At 56.3% G+C, this 14,622-nt stretch overlaps 1 protein-coding gene across 3 annotated transcripts in view; it reads right to left on the bottom strand.

Annotated features, from left to right (window-relative positions):
• Nucleotides 1-312: 312 nt before the first annotated feature.
• LOC140204740 (F-box/LRR-repeat protein 19-like) overlaps nucleotides 313-14,622 on the bottom strand; it is a 22,595-nt gene continuing 8,285 nt past the window's right edge. The window contains exons 2-10 of one of the 3 annotated variants that reach the window (XM_072271484.1): nucleotides 13,557-13,775; nucleotides 8,547-8,690; nucleotides 7,905-7,991; nucleotides 7,377-7,568; nucleotides 3,064-3,830; nucleotides 2,428-2,591; nucleotides 1,929-2,090; nucleotides 1,592-1,810; nucleotides 313-1,351 (exon numbers count right to left, since the gene is read on the bottom strand). In XM_072271484.1, coding sequence (XP_072127585.1) covers nucleotides 1,170-1,351; nucleotides 1,592-1,810; nucleotides 1,929-2,090; nucleotides 2,428-2,591; nucleotides 3,064-3,830; nucleotides 7,377-7,568; nucleotides 7,905-7,991; nucleotides 8,547-8,690; nucleotides 13,557-13,775 — 2,136 coding nt within the window. In that variant the 3' untranslated portion in view covers nucleotides 313-1,169. Of the gene's footprint in view, nucleotides 1,352-1,591; nucleotides 1,811-1,928; nucleotides 2,091-2,427; nucleotides 2,592-3,063; nucleotides 3,831-7,376; nucleotides 7,634-7,904; nucleotides 7,992-8,546; nucleotides 8,691-13,556; nucleotides 13,776-14,622 lie in introns of those variants that run through there. The other 2 variants (XM_072271486.1, XM_072271487.1) reach the window with 2 other exon arrangements.

Genomic DNA, 14,622 nt, shown 5'->3' with positions numbered 1-14,622 from the left:
GACACCATAACAACAGTCTCAGGGCACCTGAGAAGGAATCTCCTGATCTTAAGATTGAGGAGGTTTTAATGTAGGGATGGGTGCTCCTCACTAATTCTGCTAGCTTTTATAGATTACCTCTGGGATTTATGGCATAGATGCAGATCTCTTCGCCCGTCCGGTGGACAACAGCCCAGCTGATGCAAGAGAGCCCACCTACCCTCGCCACCCCTCCTCCATAGCTCCACGCCACTCACATCATCCAACAGGACCTCCGGGTCACAGAACACTGCGCAGGAGGGGAAACCCTGAACACTTTATTGCAGTTGTATTTATTCTGATCCCCCCCACCCCACCCCACTCCCAGCTCTGACCCAGAGTCTGTTGTTCCAACAAGTGTAACGATTCCGGTTTTCATTTTTTTTTTACAAAGTGGTCTCCATGAAATTTTTCCGTAAAATAAAAAAAAACAAGGAAGGAAACTGGCAAAATGCGGAAAATCAGAGGGAAAAGTAGGGATGGAGCGTAGGGATCGCAGTCTCTGCGGCGAGATTATTGTCTTTAAAACTGGAGTTTCTTCTGGTGAAACTGTACGCTGTCCCATCTCTCTCTCTTTTCTGGTGAATCTCTCTTTCCCGATCGATCTTTCCGGGGCCCAGAGGTCCCATGCCTCTCTGGATGAATCTTTCTACTGTGCCATTTCCCGAGGAATCTTTCCAGGACGTAGGGGCCTGTCTCTCTCCTGATGAACCTGTCATGCACTGGAGATTGCTTCCATCTTCTGGTGAATCCTTCCGGAATCTGGACCCCGTCTCCCTCCCGGTAAATGACTCAGATTCCAGATCCTGTCTCTTTCCGGGCGATTTCGCTGGGGTCCGGATCTAGTCTCTCGCCCAGTGCCCGGGGTCCAGATCTTGCCTCTCTCCTGGGAAACGTCTCTGAGAACCTGGGTCCTCTCTCTCTTCCAGCGAGCATCCCCGGGGTCCCGGATCACGTCCTTCTCCAGGTGAATCTCCCCGGGATCCCAGACCCTCTCTCCCCCCTGGCGAATCTCTGCAGGGGTCCCGGATCCTCTCTCTCTCTCCTGGTGAATCACTCTGGGGCCCGGTTTGCTCTCTCCTGGTGAAGCCCTCAGCCCCTGTCCTGGGGGACTCAGCGCTCCCTGCCTACCCCCTCCTCAGCAGCCGCCGTTAGCTGTTGCGGAGGATGAGTTTGTCCTCGGCGCAGCGGAAGGAGGCAGGGGGGGCCGAGTCCTCGGCGAAGCGCTGACACGCCTCCACCGTCACCTGTCTGCAGGAGCGCAGGTCAATGCGGCAGAGGTTGGGGCATCGGCGGAACAGGGGCAGGCAGTGGTCTGTGAGCCGAGGGCAGCCTGGGGAGGGGGGAGGGGGAGGGGGGAGAAAGACACATTAGTGTAAAAAGGACACAACTAATCAGAGGGAGCGTGAGGGGAGGGGACAGGCGTGCGAAGGGAGAGGCACACATACTTTGCACAGCAGGGGGAGGACTGTGGACGGACTGGGGGGAGGGGCCCGTCTAGGGATGGACGGGGGTGGGGGGCTGGCCTAGGATGGACGAATGGGGGTGGTGGAGGGCCAGTGCGTGGACGTACCAGACAGGTTGAGCTCCCTCAGGCTCTCGCGCAGTGGACAGGTGACGGCGGTCAGCAGGTTGACCGATTGGTCCCCCACCTGACCACACTGGCTGAGGTCAAGGCGCCGTAGACGGGGCAGGGTCCGGGCCAGCAGACGCAGCGAGGTGTCTGTCACCTCCAGACCTGACAGGCGCAACTCCATCACGTTCGGCAGCCGTCCCCGGCCCTCCAGCTGTCCTGTGGGGGGTTGGAGAGACAGGATCAGTCATTTAGGTCAACGCTCACCATCCTCCTAACGCATCACCCTCCCTACACGCACCCAATACCTCCTCCCCCTCCCACACCTGGCACTGACCTGGCCTGCTGTCAGCCGGAGGGGACAGCAGCTCGCGGAGCTGGGAGTCCTTGACGTCCTGCACCCAGCGCAGGTCGAGCAGTCGCAGGGATGAGCAGCTGGCGGTGCAGAGGGCCGACACCGAGGACCACGAACAGCCCGACAGGATCAGTTCCCTCAGCCCTGGGGTGTGGAGAGGTGGGCAAGAGGTGGGGTCAGGTGGGAAAGAGACAGGGAGAGGAGGGCAGTGGGAGGGGGAATGTAGAGGGCACAGGCAGGGAGAAAGTGGGGAGACAAGGACAGAGGAAAAAAAAGAGGGAAACATACGAAGAGAGCGAGGGAGAGGGAGAATGGTGGGGGTGGGGGGAGAGAGATAGCAACGAGAAAGCTGTTAGGAAGGTCGGCGAGAAGTGGTGGTAAAAGGAGCGAGGGAGGCAGCAGATGGGCGGTGGGGAGGTGGGGGGGGGATGGTGAGAAGGCGGGAGAGGAGGGACAATGAGGAACTCAGTCCCACACTCACCTTGCAGCCGGTTGAGGAGCCACATGAGCTGCTTACTGGAGATGCAGGCCCAGCTGAGGTCAAGCAGGGCAGGCTGCCGCCGGATGATGCCACTCAGCATGGCTGGCGTAATCGACTTCTGCCGGCTCAGGTCGATTCTGGTCCACAGCTGCTTGTCGCAGCACCTGAGGAGACGGGGGGAAGGAGGCAAGGCCCAAGGGGAGGGCACAGGTCAGGATGCAGCCATGTTAACTGACTTGTTTTCCCCTCCATCCTTGTCCAGCCCCAGGGCCGATCAAAACCACTGCCACCCTCATGAAATAGTGAATGCCCTGCCCTGGGTGCGGACTACCTCACCCAATCACTCCCCCGACTTCACAGTGCTCCCACCCCATGCACCGACAATGCTACACCATCCCACTCACCCCCACAGCCCCTCTCCACTCCCAATACACCAATACTTCACCAACAACCAACACCCACACTGTGAGGAATTACAGCATGGAATATATGTAAACAAAAAGATAGAGAAAGATGGGGGGGGCAGGCAGAGAGAAGGGAGAGGATACAGAGGGTGGGGTGTTGCAGGAGTCAGAGGGGAGTGGGGTGTAACCCACAGCAGACGTGCCCACCCCCACAACCCCGTCCCTGACTCACCACCGGTTGAGTGTCCGGCAAACCCTCATGCAGACGCAGAGGTCTCGCTGGCTCAGGTAGCGAAAGACGGCAAGCCAGGCGTGACGCTGGAGTACGTGGTCGGTCCCCGAGTCCAGGGGCAGAGAGTCTGGCTCCGGGCTGTCAGGGGGAGGCTTCACCACGTGCCTCTCCATCTGCAGGGGCCTGGGAGGTGAGGAGACGGGTGGCCGGCTCAGGAACGGACTGCGGGGTGCCGGCACCTGGGGGCGAGGGGGCTTGAGACGCCCTGACCCCTGGGCCGCACCCTGCCCCTGACCTGGGCCCTGCCTCGTCCGTTCCCGGCGGGATCCTGGCTGCCCCTCCTTCCCCTGCGGCTGCTCCCTCAGCCGGGCCCTGCCGTTGCGGGGAGGGTCTGCCTCCTCCCCACGACCCTCCTCCTCCTCCGCCTCTTCCTCCTCTTCTTCATCCTCCTCACTAGCACTGAAGCCCAGGGCAGCTGCCGTGGTCCCGCGTTCCCTCCCATTGGAGCCGAGCCTGCCCCCTCCATCGCTGCTCTCCTCTTCCTCCTCCTCTTCGTCTTCCTCCTCCTCACCACCCCTCCCTTCCTCAGAGTCCTGGGAGTCGGAGTCAGAGTCGGAGGCTGAGCTGGAGCTGGAGCTGGAGCTGCGGGTCTGGCTCACCCGCTCCAGCATCTGGCACATGCGCTTGAAGTGCTCCAGCTTCTCGCGCTGGGGAGTGCGCTCACTGGCCAGGGCGCCGTCCTCCGGCCCGCGGACCACCTTCTGTTTCTGTGGGGTGGGGGTGGACAGTGAGGGAGGTGAAGGCAATCCAGGTCCCCCACCCAAACACACACCCACCCACGTGCAGGGGTCTCTCACAGTCCAGTCACACCCCCCAACACACCCACCCCCATGTGCAGGGGTCTGTCACAGTCCAGTCCCCCCCCCCCCAAGTGCAGGGGTCTCTCACAGGCCAGTCACCCCCCCCAACACCCCAAATCACACACACACACCCCCACGTGCAGAGGTCTCTCACAGTTCAGTCACCCCCACCCCCCAAACACATCCACAACCACATGCAGGGGTCTCTCACAGTCCAGTCACCCCCCCCCCAAACACACACACCCATGTGCAGAGGTCTCTCAGTCTAGTCACCCCCCCAACACAGACAGACACACCCACCCCCCACTTGTGCAGGGGTCTCTCACGGTCCAGTCACCCCCCCCAAACACACACACACACACACCCCCATGTGCAGAGGTCTCTCAGTCTAATCACCCCCCCCAACACACACACACACCCCCACGTGCAGGGGTCTCTCACAGTCCAGTCACCGCCCCCAACACACACACACACCCCCACATGCAGGGGTCTCTCACAGTCCAGTCACACCCACACTCCCAGTGCACATTTCTCTCACGTAGAGAGCGACACAGCCTATGAAGATTTATTTATTGCCCTTCAGGCACTTTGAGCTGCACCGGCCAGCAGTTGTCCAATTTAACCCTCGCCAAACCGTGGAACAATTTACCTACCTGGACCCTGAACCGCACGGGGTCACAGGGAGGAGGTATAAACACCTGACAGGCAGTGGTGGGTGGCTGGTTCTGTAAAGAGTTGTGCTAACCACCCTGCTGATAATCCTCCCCCACCACACACATCATACGCACTGTCCCACTTGGTCATGGGTCTATCTAAATGGCTCATAAGCATTTCTAACCATTACCCATCCTGGCTGCAAATTTCAGGCACCCACCACTCCCTGTGCACAGAACAGATTTTTTTCTCCTTTTAAATATTACTTCTTTCACTATAAACCTCTGGTATTTGTCATTTAGATCTTGGGAAAAGGGTGTAGGTTTAGTAGGCTAATTGTATTAATGCCTCTCAGCATCCTGGTGAAGCCCTGAACCATTTCTGCACCCTCTCCAAAGCCTCCACATCCTTCCTGTAAATGGGCAACCAGAACTGTACAGAATATTCCAAGTTGTTTAACTAAAGTTTTCTACACCTTGCCGACTTTTACACTCAAATCTCCTAGCAACGAAGACAAGTACACTTTACACCTTCATTAGCATCACTACTTGCAGGGAGCTACAGACTTGGACCCCAACAACTTTCTTTTTGCACTACTTTGAAAATAAAACAGTGCAACACAATACAGGTCCTTCGGCCCACAATGTTGTGCCAAACCTTTAGTCTACTCCACAATCAATCTAACCCTTCCCTCTCACATGTGCTTTCTTAACAACTCTACCAAGTTGCCTGGCAGCTTTGAGGTATCTATGGACCAAGGTCCCTCTGTTCCTCCATGTGGTTAAGAATCCTGCCATTAAACTTGTGTTTTGCCTTCATGTTCCACCTTCTTGAGTTTATCGCTTCTCACTTTTCCAGACTGCAGGTCATCTGCCACGTCTCAGCCTAGCTTTGCATCCTATCAATGTCCTGTTGTAACCTACGACAACCTTCTTCACTACCCACCCCACCACCACCCTTTGTGTCATCTGCAAACTTACTAAACCCACCTTGTACTTCCTCATCCAGTTCATTTACAAAAATCACAGAGAGCAGGCATCCCCTAACAGATCCCTGAGGAGTACCACGGATCACCGACTAGTTCCACCTACGACCATCCTCTGCCTTCTGTGGAGAAGCCAATTCCAAATTCACGCTGCCACGTTTCCACTGATCCCATGCTTCCTAACTGTATGAATGAGGTTTCCATATGGAACACCTTTAAATAAGTTAATAAATCCCATATACACCCTGTCCACTGCTCGACCTTCACCACTTCACTTCATCACTTCCTTGAAAAGGTCAGTCAGGCTCGAGAAGCACGACCTGCCCCTCACAAAGCCATGCTAATTATTCCTGGTAAGACTATTCCTATCCAAATGCTCGTAAATCTGTCATTAAGAATCCTCTCCATTAGTTTGCCCATCACTGATTTACAATTCTCAGGATTACCTTCCTGAGCAGAGGAATGTCATTTGCAGGGTACTACTCCTGTGGCCAGGGAGCACACAGAAAATTATTATTTTATAAAAATTTGTTGAGATACAGTGCAGAATAGGCCCTTCCAGCCCTTCAAGCTGTGTTGCCCAGCAATCCCTGATTTAATCCTGGCCTAGTCACAGGACAATTTACAATGACCAATTAACTTACCAACCAGTACGCCTTTGGACTGTGGGAGGAAACCCATGCACTGACGGGGAGACTGTACAAGTCCCTTACAGACAGCGGGGTTTTGTAATTTAGACTACTGCAACTGCACCATGGAAAATCTCAAGCCCAGCTGCAAAAAGAGGAAGGTTGGACATGGGGCCAGCAACCCCATCCTGTAAAAACCCAGAGGTACAGAAACACCAAAGACCTCACCCCGGGAGAAGAAGACGTGTGAAGTCATTTGGTGAAAGTGGAAGCCACAGAGTCGATCAACCTTGAATCGGTCCAAGTCAGAGGAGTCTGATGAGCTGCTGACAGTGGCCTATGCCCCAGAAGACAATGATTTGTGCCACAAAACAAGTTTCACGTCAGCTGTCAGTAATAACAAATTTGACTCTGCCTCCACGGATGCTGCTCAACCCAGATATTTGTTTCAGCTTGTTCCAGTCTGTTCAGTCTTTAATCCCCTGCCTGTGCTCTGGAACAGCACGTTAAAGTGGGGCGTCATGTTATATCGATTGGCGAGACCGCACTGAGAAAGTCAGATGTTGAGAGAAGAATTAGGCCATTAATGCTCCGCCATTCCATCATGGCTGATTTAATTTCCCCCTCTCCCCATTCTCCTGTCTTCTCCCCGTAACCTTTCATAATATGACTAGTCAAGAACATCAACCACTACTTTAAATATACCCAATGACTTAGCTTCCACAGCAGTCTTTAGAAATGAATCCCACAGACTCACCACACTCTGCCTAAAGAAATTCTCTATCTTAAACAGATGTCCTTCTATTCTGAGGCTGAGGCCGTGCTCTCTGGTCCCAGCCTCTCCCGGTGTAGGAGAGATCCATCCACATCCACTCTATCCAGGCCTTTCAATATTTGATGGGTTTCAATGAGATCCCCCCTCATTCTTCTGAACTCCAGTGAGTAAACCCCAGGACAGCCAAACATTCCCCGTATGTTAACTTTTTCATCCCCAGGATCACTCTCGTAAATGGGAGAATTATGTGCAGCTCTTGTCACCCCATTACAGGATGGGTGAGGTTAAGCTGGAGAGGATGCCGAAGAAGATTCACGGGGATTGTGCTCAAATTAGGAGGAGAGACTGGACCGGCCGGAGCTGTGATGATCCGGACGGTAACAGAGGGGACATCGGGTGGTTTCTCTCACCTTCTTCCGGGGCCCGGCTTCCACTGGCCCATCCCTCTCCTTTTTCCTCTTGTGACCCTCTTCACCTTTCCTGTGGTTGGGGGCCAGATACTCATCCGTCCGATGCCTGCTACCCTCCTCGAGCTTCCAGCGGGGTCCCTCCTCACCATCAGAGCGTCTCTTCCCTCCGCCCTCCGTCTGGTCCTTCCCGTCCTGGGGGGCAGGAGCGAAAGAGAGGGCAGCAGAATGAGAGGTCAAGTGGGAGGGAGCGTGGGGCACTACGGCAGAAATGGAAGGATGAACTGAGGAAGAGAGTGAGGGGAAGAGGCAGGACAGACCACAGAGCTTGTGAATGAGGAAACGCCAGCTGGGAGAGAGTGCAGGGGAGACTAGGAGAAAGAAGGGGGATAGAGAGAAGGACAGGGAGAGTGGGTGGTTAGGCAAGAGGGCTGGGATGTGGTCTGGGGAAAGGCCAGTGGGAGGGTGGGGACGGCATCACTCTCTGCCCTGCACGTACTGACTAAGCTCTGCTTTGCGATTAGGACCCACCTTGCTCGACCTGCCTTCCTTCCGACACTTGGGACATTCCCAGCAGTTGGGAATCTCATCGTTGATGATGCCCTCGACGTCGTAAACCTGAACACAGAGGTGAAACACAGCAGTGAGATCAGAATGGGTTGTGGGGTGGGGGGTGGGGGGGAATGAGTGGAGGAGGGAGGTGAACGGAGGGGTTTGAGGGCAGAGGAGGAAAGGAAGAGGAGGATGAAGAGGGAAGATAGAGGGGAATGCTCTGCCAAACGCGACCCCTGTGCCTAAGGACATGTGTGGGGGCAGTTAGCTAGGAAATACAGGCCCAGGTGAGCAGGGAGACGCATATGCATGCAAGCAGCAGGGAAGCACGGCTCCAGCATAAAAAGAGTTGGGGCTAAAGTGCAGTCTCTGAACAGAGAGGCACTGGGGGAGTGGGTCTGAGGTAAGTGCGGAGAGAGCGAGGATGGACTGAGAATGAGGGCAAAAACAGAGGGACAGTGATGGCAGCACTGAGGGAGGAGGGTAGGCAGGTAAAACTATGAGGCAGCAGTGTGAGAAGACACCAATAGCAAGGACATTGTGCTTAAACGCCAATCCTCTCCCCACCACCCTGGATCCATGCGCTCTCTCCATCGACTCACCTCCCCACGCCTCACCCACCTTCAGACAGCCCGGGTGGACGATCTCATTACAGATGGTGCACTCCATCAGGGACAGGTTAAACTTCTCCGATTCTCCTTCCACTGAATCCTCTTTGCCTGCTTCCCAACACATTAGGCAGACGGCTGTATGAGGGAGCACCGGCTGTTGGGGTAAGAACAGGTCAGTGCAGGGACCCAGGAGCAGATGGACGTACTGCCTTACAGTTAGCTAGTCCTGACTGCCTGCACTGCGTGAGAAGGCAAGGAGTAAGTGGGAGCTTTGCTGTGTCTGACCCCGGGAGTCTGAGATGGGACAGTGTGGAGGGAGATTCACTCTGTGTCTGACCACGGGGGTGCGTGATGGGACGGTGTAGATGGAGATCCACTCTCTGTCTGACCCCGGGAGTGTGTGATGGGACAGTGTGGAAGGAGATTCACTCTGTGTCTGACCCCGGGAGTGTGCGATGCGACGGTGTAGAGGGAGCTTCACTCTGTGTCTGACCCCAGAAGTGTGTGATGGGACGGTGTGGAGGGAGCTTCACTCTGTGTCTGACCCCGGGAGTGTGTGTTGCGACGGTGTGGAGGGAGATTCACTCTGTGTCTGACCCCGGGAGTGTGTGATGGGACAGTGTGGAGGGAGATTCACTCTGTCTGACTCCGGGAGTGTGTGATGGGACGGTGTGGAGGGAGCTTCACTCTGTGTCTGACCCCGGGAGTGTGTGTTGCGACGGTGTGGAGGGAGATTCACTCTGTGTCTGACCCCGGGAGTGTGTGATGGGATGGTGTGGAGGGAGTTTCTCTCCGTGTCTGACCCTGGGAGTGTGTGATGGGACGGTGTGGAGGGAGTTTCACTCTGTGTCTGACCCCGGGAGTGTGTGATGGGACGGTGTGGAGGGAGCTTGACTCTGTGTCTGACCCCGGGAGTGTGTGATGGGACGGTGTGGAGGGAGCTTCACTCTGTGTCTGACCTCAGGAGTGTGTGATGGGACGGTGTGGAGGGAGTTTCTCTCTGTGTCTGACCCTGGGAGTGTGTGATGGGACGGTGTGGAGGGAGTTTCTCTCTGTGTCTTACACCGGGAGTGTGTGATGGGACGGTGTGGAGGGAGCTTCACTCTGTGTCTGACCCCGGGAGTGTGAGTTGGGATGGTGTGGAGGGAGTTTCACTCTGTGCCTGATCCCGGGAGTTTGTGATGGGACGGTGTGGAGGGAGCTTCACTCTGTGTCTGACCTCAGGAGTGTGTGATGGGACGGTGTGGAGGGAGTTTCTCTCTGTGTCTGACCCTGGGAGTGTGTGATGGGACGGTGTGGAGGGAGTTTCTCTCTGTGTCTTACACAGGGAGTGTGTGATGGGACGGTGTGGAGGGAGCTTCACTCTGTGTCTGACCCCGGGAGTGTGAGTTGGGATGGTGTGGAGGGAGTTTCACTCTGTGCCTGATCCCGGGAGTGTGTGATGGGACGGTGTGTAGGGAGTTTCACTCTGTGTCTGACACCGGGAGTGTGTGATGGGACAGTGTGGAGGGAGATTCACTCTGTCTGACTCCGGGAGTGTGTGATGGGACGGTGTGGAGGGAGATTCACTCTGTGTCTGACCCCGGCAGTGTGTGATGGGATGGTGTGGAGGGAGTTTCTCTCCGTGTCTGACCCTGGGAGTGTGTGATGGGACGGTGTGGAGGGAGTTTCACACTGTGTCTGACCCCGGGAGTGTGTGATGGGACGGTGTGGAGGGAGCTTGACTCTGTGTCTGACCCCGGGAGTGTGAGTTGGGATGGTGTGGAGGGAGTTTCACTCTGTGCCTGATCCCGGGAGTGTGTGATGGGACGGTGTGGAGGGAGCTTCACTCTGTGTCTGACCTCAGGAGTGTGTGATGGGACGGTGTGGAGGGAGTTTCTCTCTGTGTCTGACCCTGGGAGTGTGTGATGGGACGGTGTGGAGGGAGTTTCTCTCTGTGTCTTACACCGGGAGTGTGTGATGGGACGGTGTGGAGGGAGCTTCACTCTGTGTCTGACCCCGGGAGTGTGTGATGGGACGGTGTGGAGGGAGTTTCACTCTGTGTCTGACACCGGGAGTGTGTGATGGGACAGTGTGGAGGGAGATTCACTCTGTCTGACTCCGGGAGTGTGTGATGGGACGGTGTGGAGGGAGATTCACTCTGTGTCTGAGCCCGGCAGTGTGTGATGGGATGGTGTGGAGGGAGTTTCTCTCCGTGTCTGACCCCGGGTGTGTGTGTTGGGACGGTGTGGAGGGAGATTCACTCTGTGTCTGACCCCGGGAGTGTGTGATGGGACGGTGTGGAGGGAGCTTCACTCTGTGTCTGACCCCGGGAGTGTGTGATGGGACGGTTTGGAGGGAGATTCACTCTGTGTCTGACCCCGAGGGTGTGTGATGGGACGGTGTGGAGGGAGTTTCACTCTGTGTCTGACTCCGGGAGTGTGTGATGGGACAGTGTGGAGGGAGATTCACTCTGTCTGACTCCGGGAGTGTGTGATGGGACGGTGTGGAGGGAGATTCACTCTGTGTCTGACCCCAGCAGTGTGTGATGGAATGGTGTGCAGGGAGTTTCTCTCCGTGTCTGACCCTGGGAGTGTGTGATGGGACGGTGTGGAGGGAGTTTCACTCTGTGTCTGAGCCCGGGAGTGTGTGATGGGACGGTGTGGAGGGAGTTTCACTCTGTGTCTGACCCCGGGAGTGTGTGATGGGACGGTGTGGAGGGAGCTTCACTCTGTGTCTGACCCCAGGAGTGTGTGATGGGACCGTGTGGAGGGAGTTTCTCTCTGTGTCTGACCCTGGGAGTGTGTGATGGGACGGTGTGGAGGGAGTTTCTCTCTGTGTCTTACACCGGGAGTGTGTGATGGGACAGTGAGGAGGGAGCTTCACTCTGTGTCTGACCCCGGGAGTGTGTGATGGGATGGTGTGGAGGGAGATTCACTCTGTGTCTGACCCCGGGAGTGTGAGTTGGGATGGTGTGGAGGGAGTTTCACTCTGTGCCTGATCCCGGGAGTGTGTGATGGGACGGTGTGGAGGGAGCTTGACTCTGTGTCTGACCCCGGGAGTGTGAGTTGGGATGGTGTGGAGGGAGTTTCACTCTGTCTGACTCCGGGAGTGTGTGATGGGACGGTGTGGAGGGAGATTCACTCTGTGTCTGACCCCAGCAGTGTGTGATGGAATGGTGTGCAGGGAGTTTCTCTCCGTGTCTGACCCTGGGAGTGTGTGATGGGACGGTGTGGAGGGAGTTTCACTGTGTGTCTGACCCCGGGAGTGTGTGATGGGACGGTGTGGAGGGAGTTTCACTCTGTGTCTGACCCCGGGAGTGTGTGATGGGATGGTGTGGAGGGAGATTCACTCTGTGTCTGAGCCCGGGAGTGTGTGATGGGACGGTGTGGAGGGAGATTCACTCTGTGTCTGAGCCCGGGAGTGTGTGATGGGACGGTGTGGAGGAAGATTCACTCTGTGTCTGACCCCGAGAGTGTGTGATGGGACGGTGTGTAGGGAGTTTCACTCTGTGTGTGACCCCGGGAGTGTGTGATGGGACAGTGTGGAGGGAGATTCACTCTGTGTCTGACTCCGGGAGTGTGTGATGGGACGGTGTGGAGGGAGATTCACTCTGTGCCTGACCCCGGGAGTGTGTCATGGGACGGTGTGGAAGGAGATTCACTCTGTGTCTGACCCCAGGAGTGTGTGATGGGACGGTGTGGAGGGAGTTTCTCTCAGTGTCTGACACCGGGAGTGTGTGATGGGACGGTGTGGAGGGAGCTTCACTCTGTGTCTGACCCCGGGAGTGTGTGATGGGACAGTGTGGAGGGAGATTCACTCTGTGTCGGACCCCGGGTGTGTGTGATGGGACGGTGTGGAGGGAGTTTCACTCTGTGTCTGACCCCAGGAGTGTGTGATGGGACGGTGTGGAGGGAGCTTCACTCTGTGTCTGACCCCGGGAGTGTGTGATGGGACGGTGTGGAGGGAGCTTCACTTTGTGTCTGACCCCGGGAGTGTGTGATGGGACGGTGTGGAGGGAGATTCACTCTGTGTCGGACCCCGGGTGTGTGTGATGGGACGGTGTGGAGGGAGTTTCACTCTGTGTCTGACCCCGGGAGTGTGTGTTGGGACGGTGTGGAGGGAGCTTCACTCTGTGTCTGACTCCGGGAGTGTGTGATGGGACAGTGTGGAGGGAGATTCACTCTGTGTCTGACCCCGGGAGTGTGTGATGGGACAGTGTGGAGGGAGATTCACTCTGTGTCTGACTCCGGGAGTGTGTGATGGGACGGTGTGGAGGGAGATTCACTCTGTGCCTGACCCCGGGAGTGTGTGATGGGACGGTGTGGAAGGAGTTTCACTCTGTGTCTGACCCCGGGAGTGCGTGTTGGGACGGTGTGGAGGGAGATTCACTCTGTGTCTGACCCCGGGAGTGTGTGATCGGACGGTGTGGAGGGAGCTTCTCTCTGTGTCTGACCCCGGGAGTGTGTGATGGGACGGTGTGGAGGGAGCTTCACTTTGTGTCTGACCCCGGGAGTGTGTGATGGGACGGTGTGGAGGGAGATTCACTCTGTGTCGGACCCCGGGTGTGTGTGATGGGACGGTGTGGAGGGAGTTTCACTCTGTGTCTGACCCCGGGAGTGTGTGATGGGACGGTGTGGAGGGAGCTTCACTCTGTGTCTGACCCCGGGAGTGTGTGATGGGACAGTGCGGAGGGAGATTCACTCGGTGTCTGACCCCGGGAGTGTGTGATGGGACGGTGTGGAGGGAGATTCACTCTGTGTCTGACCCCGGGAGTGTGTGATGGGACGGTGTGGAGGGAGATTCACTCTGTGTCTGACCCCGGGAGTGTGTGATGGGACGGTGTGGAGGGAGCTTCACTCTGTGTCTGACCCCGGGAGTGTGTGATGGGACGGTGTGGAGGGAGCTTCACCCTGTGTCTGACCCCGGGAGTGTGTGATGGGACGGTGCAGTAGGAGCCTGATTTGGAGTGTGACGCATGAGATCACCATGTCCCTCCCCGAGACTGAGACCAACACCGCACTCCCCCCATCCCACTCACTGCCGTGCACTGTCGCAGAAGGCAGGACTGCTTCATGCGGCCGGGACCCCCGAACTTCTTCATGTCTTTGCAGAAGTGGCACTCGCCGCACTCGCTCTTCTGGCAGGCATCGCACTTTCGGCAGCGGGTCCTCCTGCGCCGGGCCCCGCTCGCTCCCTTGCTGGAGGGCACCTTCGGTGCTGAGGACATTGGTGCTTTCGGCTTTACCTTGGCCTTGGACTGCAGGGAGGAGGGGCAGTAATCAATGGGGTGGGGCACAGAGCAGACACCTTCCCGTATCAACCTGGTTGGACTCATCTCTCCCAACACTAGCCCCCCCGCCCCCTCCCACCTTCCCTACCCCAGAGTCATTCACGAGGGTCTGGCGAGGGACAGCTTCAGGAAGCCAGATGGGCGGGAGCAGCCAGAACACCAGGTTGAGAGCTGGCCCAGGGCAAGGTAAGATTTCACTTTTCACACTGTGTGGGCTGTCGGGATACGTGGTGGGTGGGTGGGCGAAGAAACAGAGCATTGCCAAGTCAACGCAGAGACTGTTGGTCGGGGGTGAGAGAAAGAGGATCTGCACTGGAAGGATTGGAGGGGTAGGTGGAGAGAGCTTTGAATAAATTGCAGCGGATGATTAGAACTGGCCAGTCAAGGGACATCCCTCTATTTTGAGGCTGTGCCCTCTGGATCCAGAGTGCCCCACTATAGGAAACATCCACACATTCACTCTATCCAGGTTGCAATGAGATCCCCTCCTCATTCTTCTAAGCTCTAATGAATATAGGCCCAGAGACAACAAATACTCTTTGTACGTTAATCCTTTTCCGATCATTCCTGTGAACCTCCAATGCCAGCACATCTTTCCTTGGTTATGGAGCCCAAAACTGCTCAGAATACTGCAGATGTTGTCTGACCTGCACGTTATAAAGCCTCAGCATTACATCCTTGCTCATATATTCTTGTCCTCTCAAATGAATGCAAACACTGCATTTGCCTTCCTCATCACCAACTCCACTTGCAAGTTAACCTTTAGGGAATCCAGCACAAGGACTCACAAGTCCCTTGCAACTCTGATTTTTGG

The sequence above is a fragment of the Mobula birostris genome, chromosome 11 (assembly GCF_030028105.1).
Source record: "Mobula birostris isolate sMobBir1 chromosome 11, sMobBir1.hap1, whole genome shotgun sequence".
Classification (NCBI taxonomy): Eukaryota; Metazoa; Chordata; class Chondrichthyes; order Myliobatiformes; family Myliobatidae; genus Mobula; species Mobula birostris.
The sequence above is the reverse complement of the archived record's forward strand: the minus strand, read 5'-3'. Positions and strand labels throughout refer to the sequence as shown.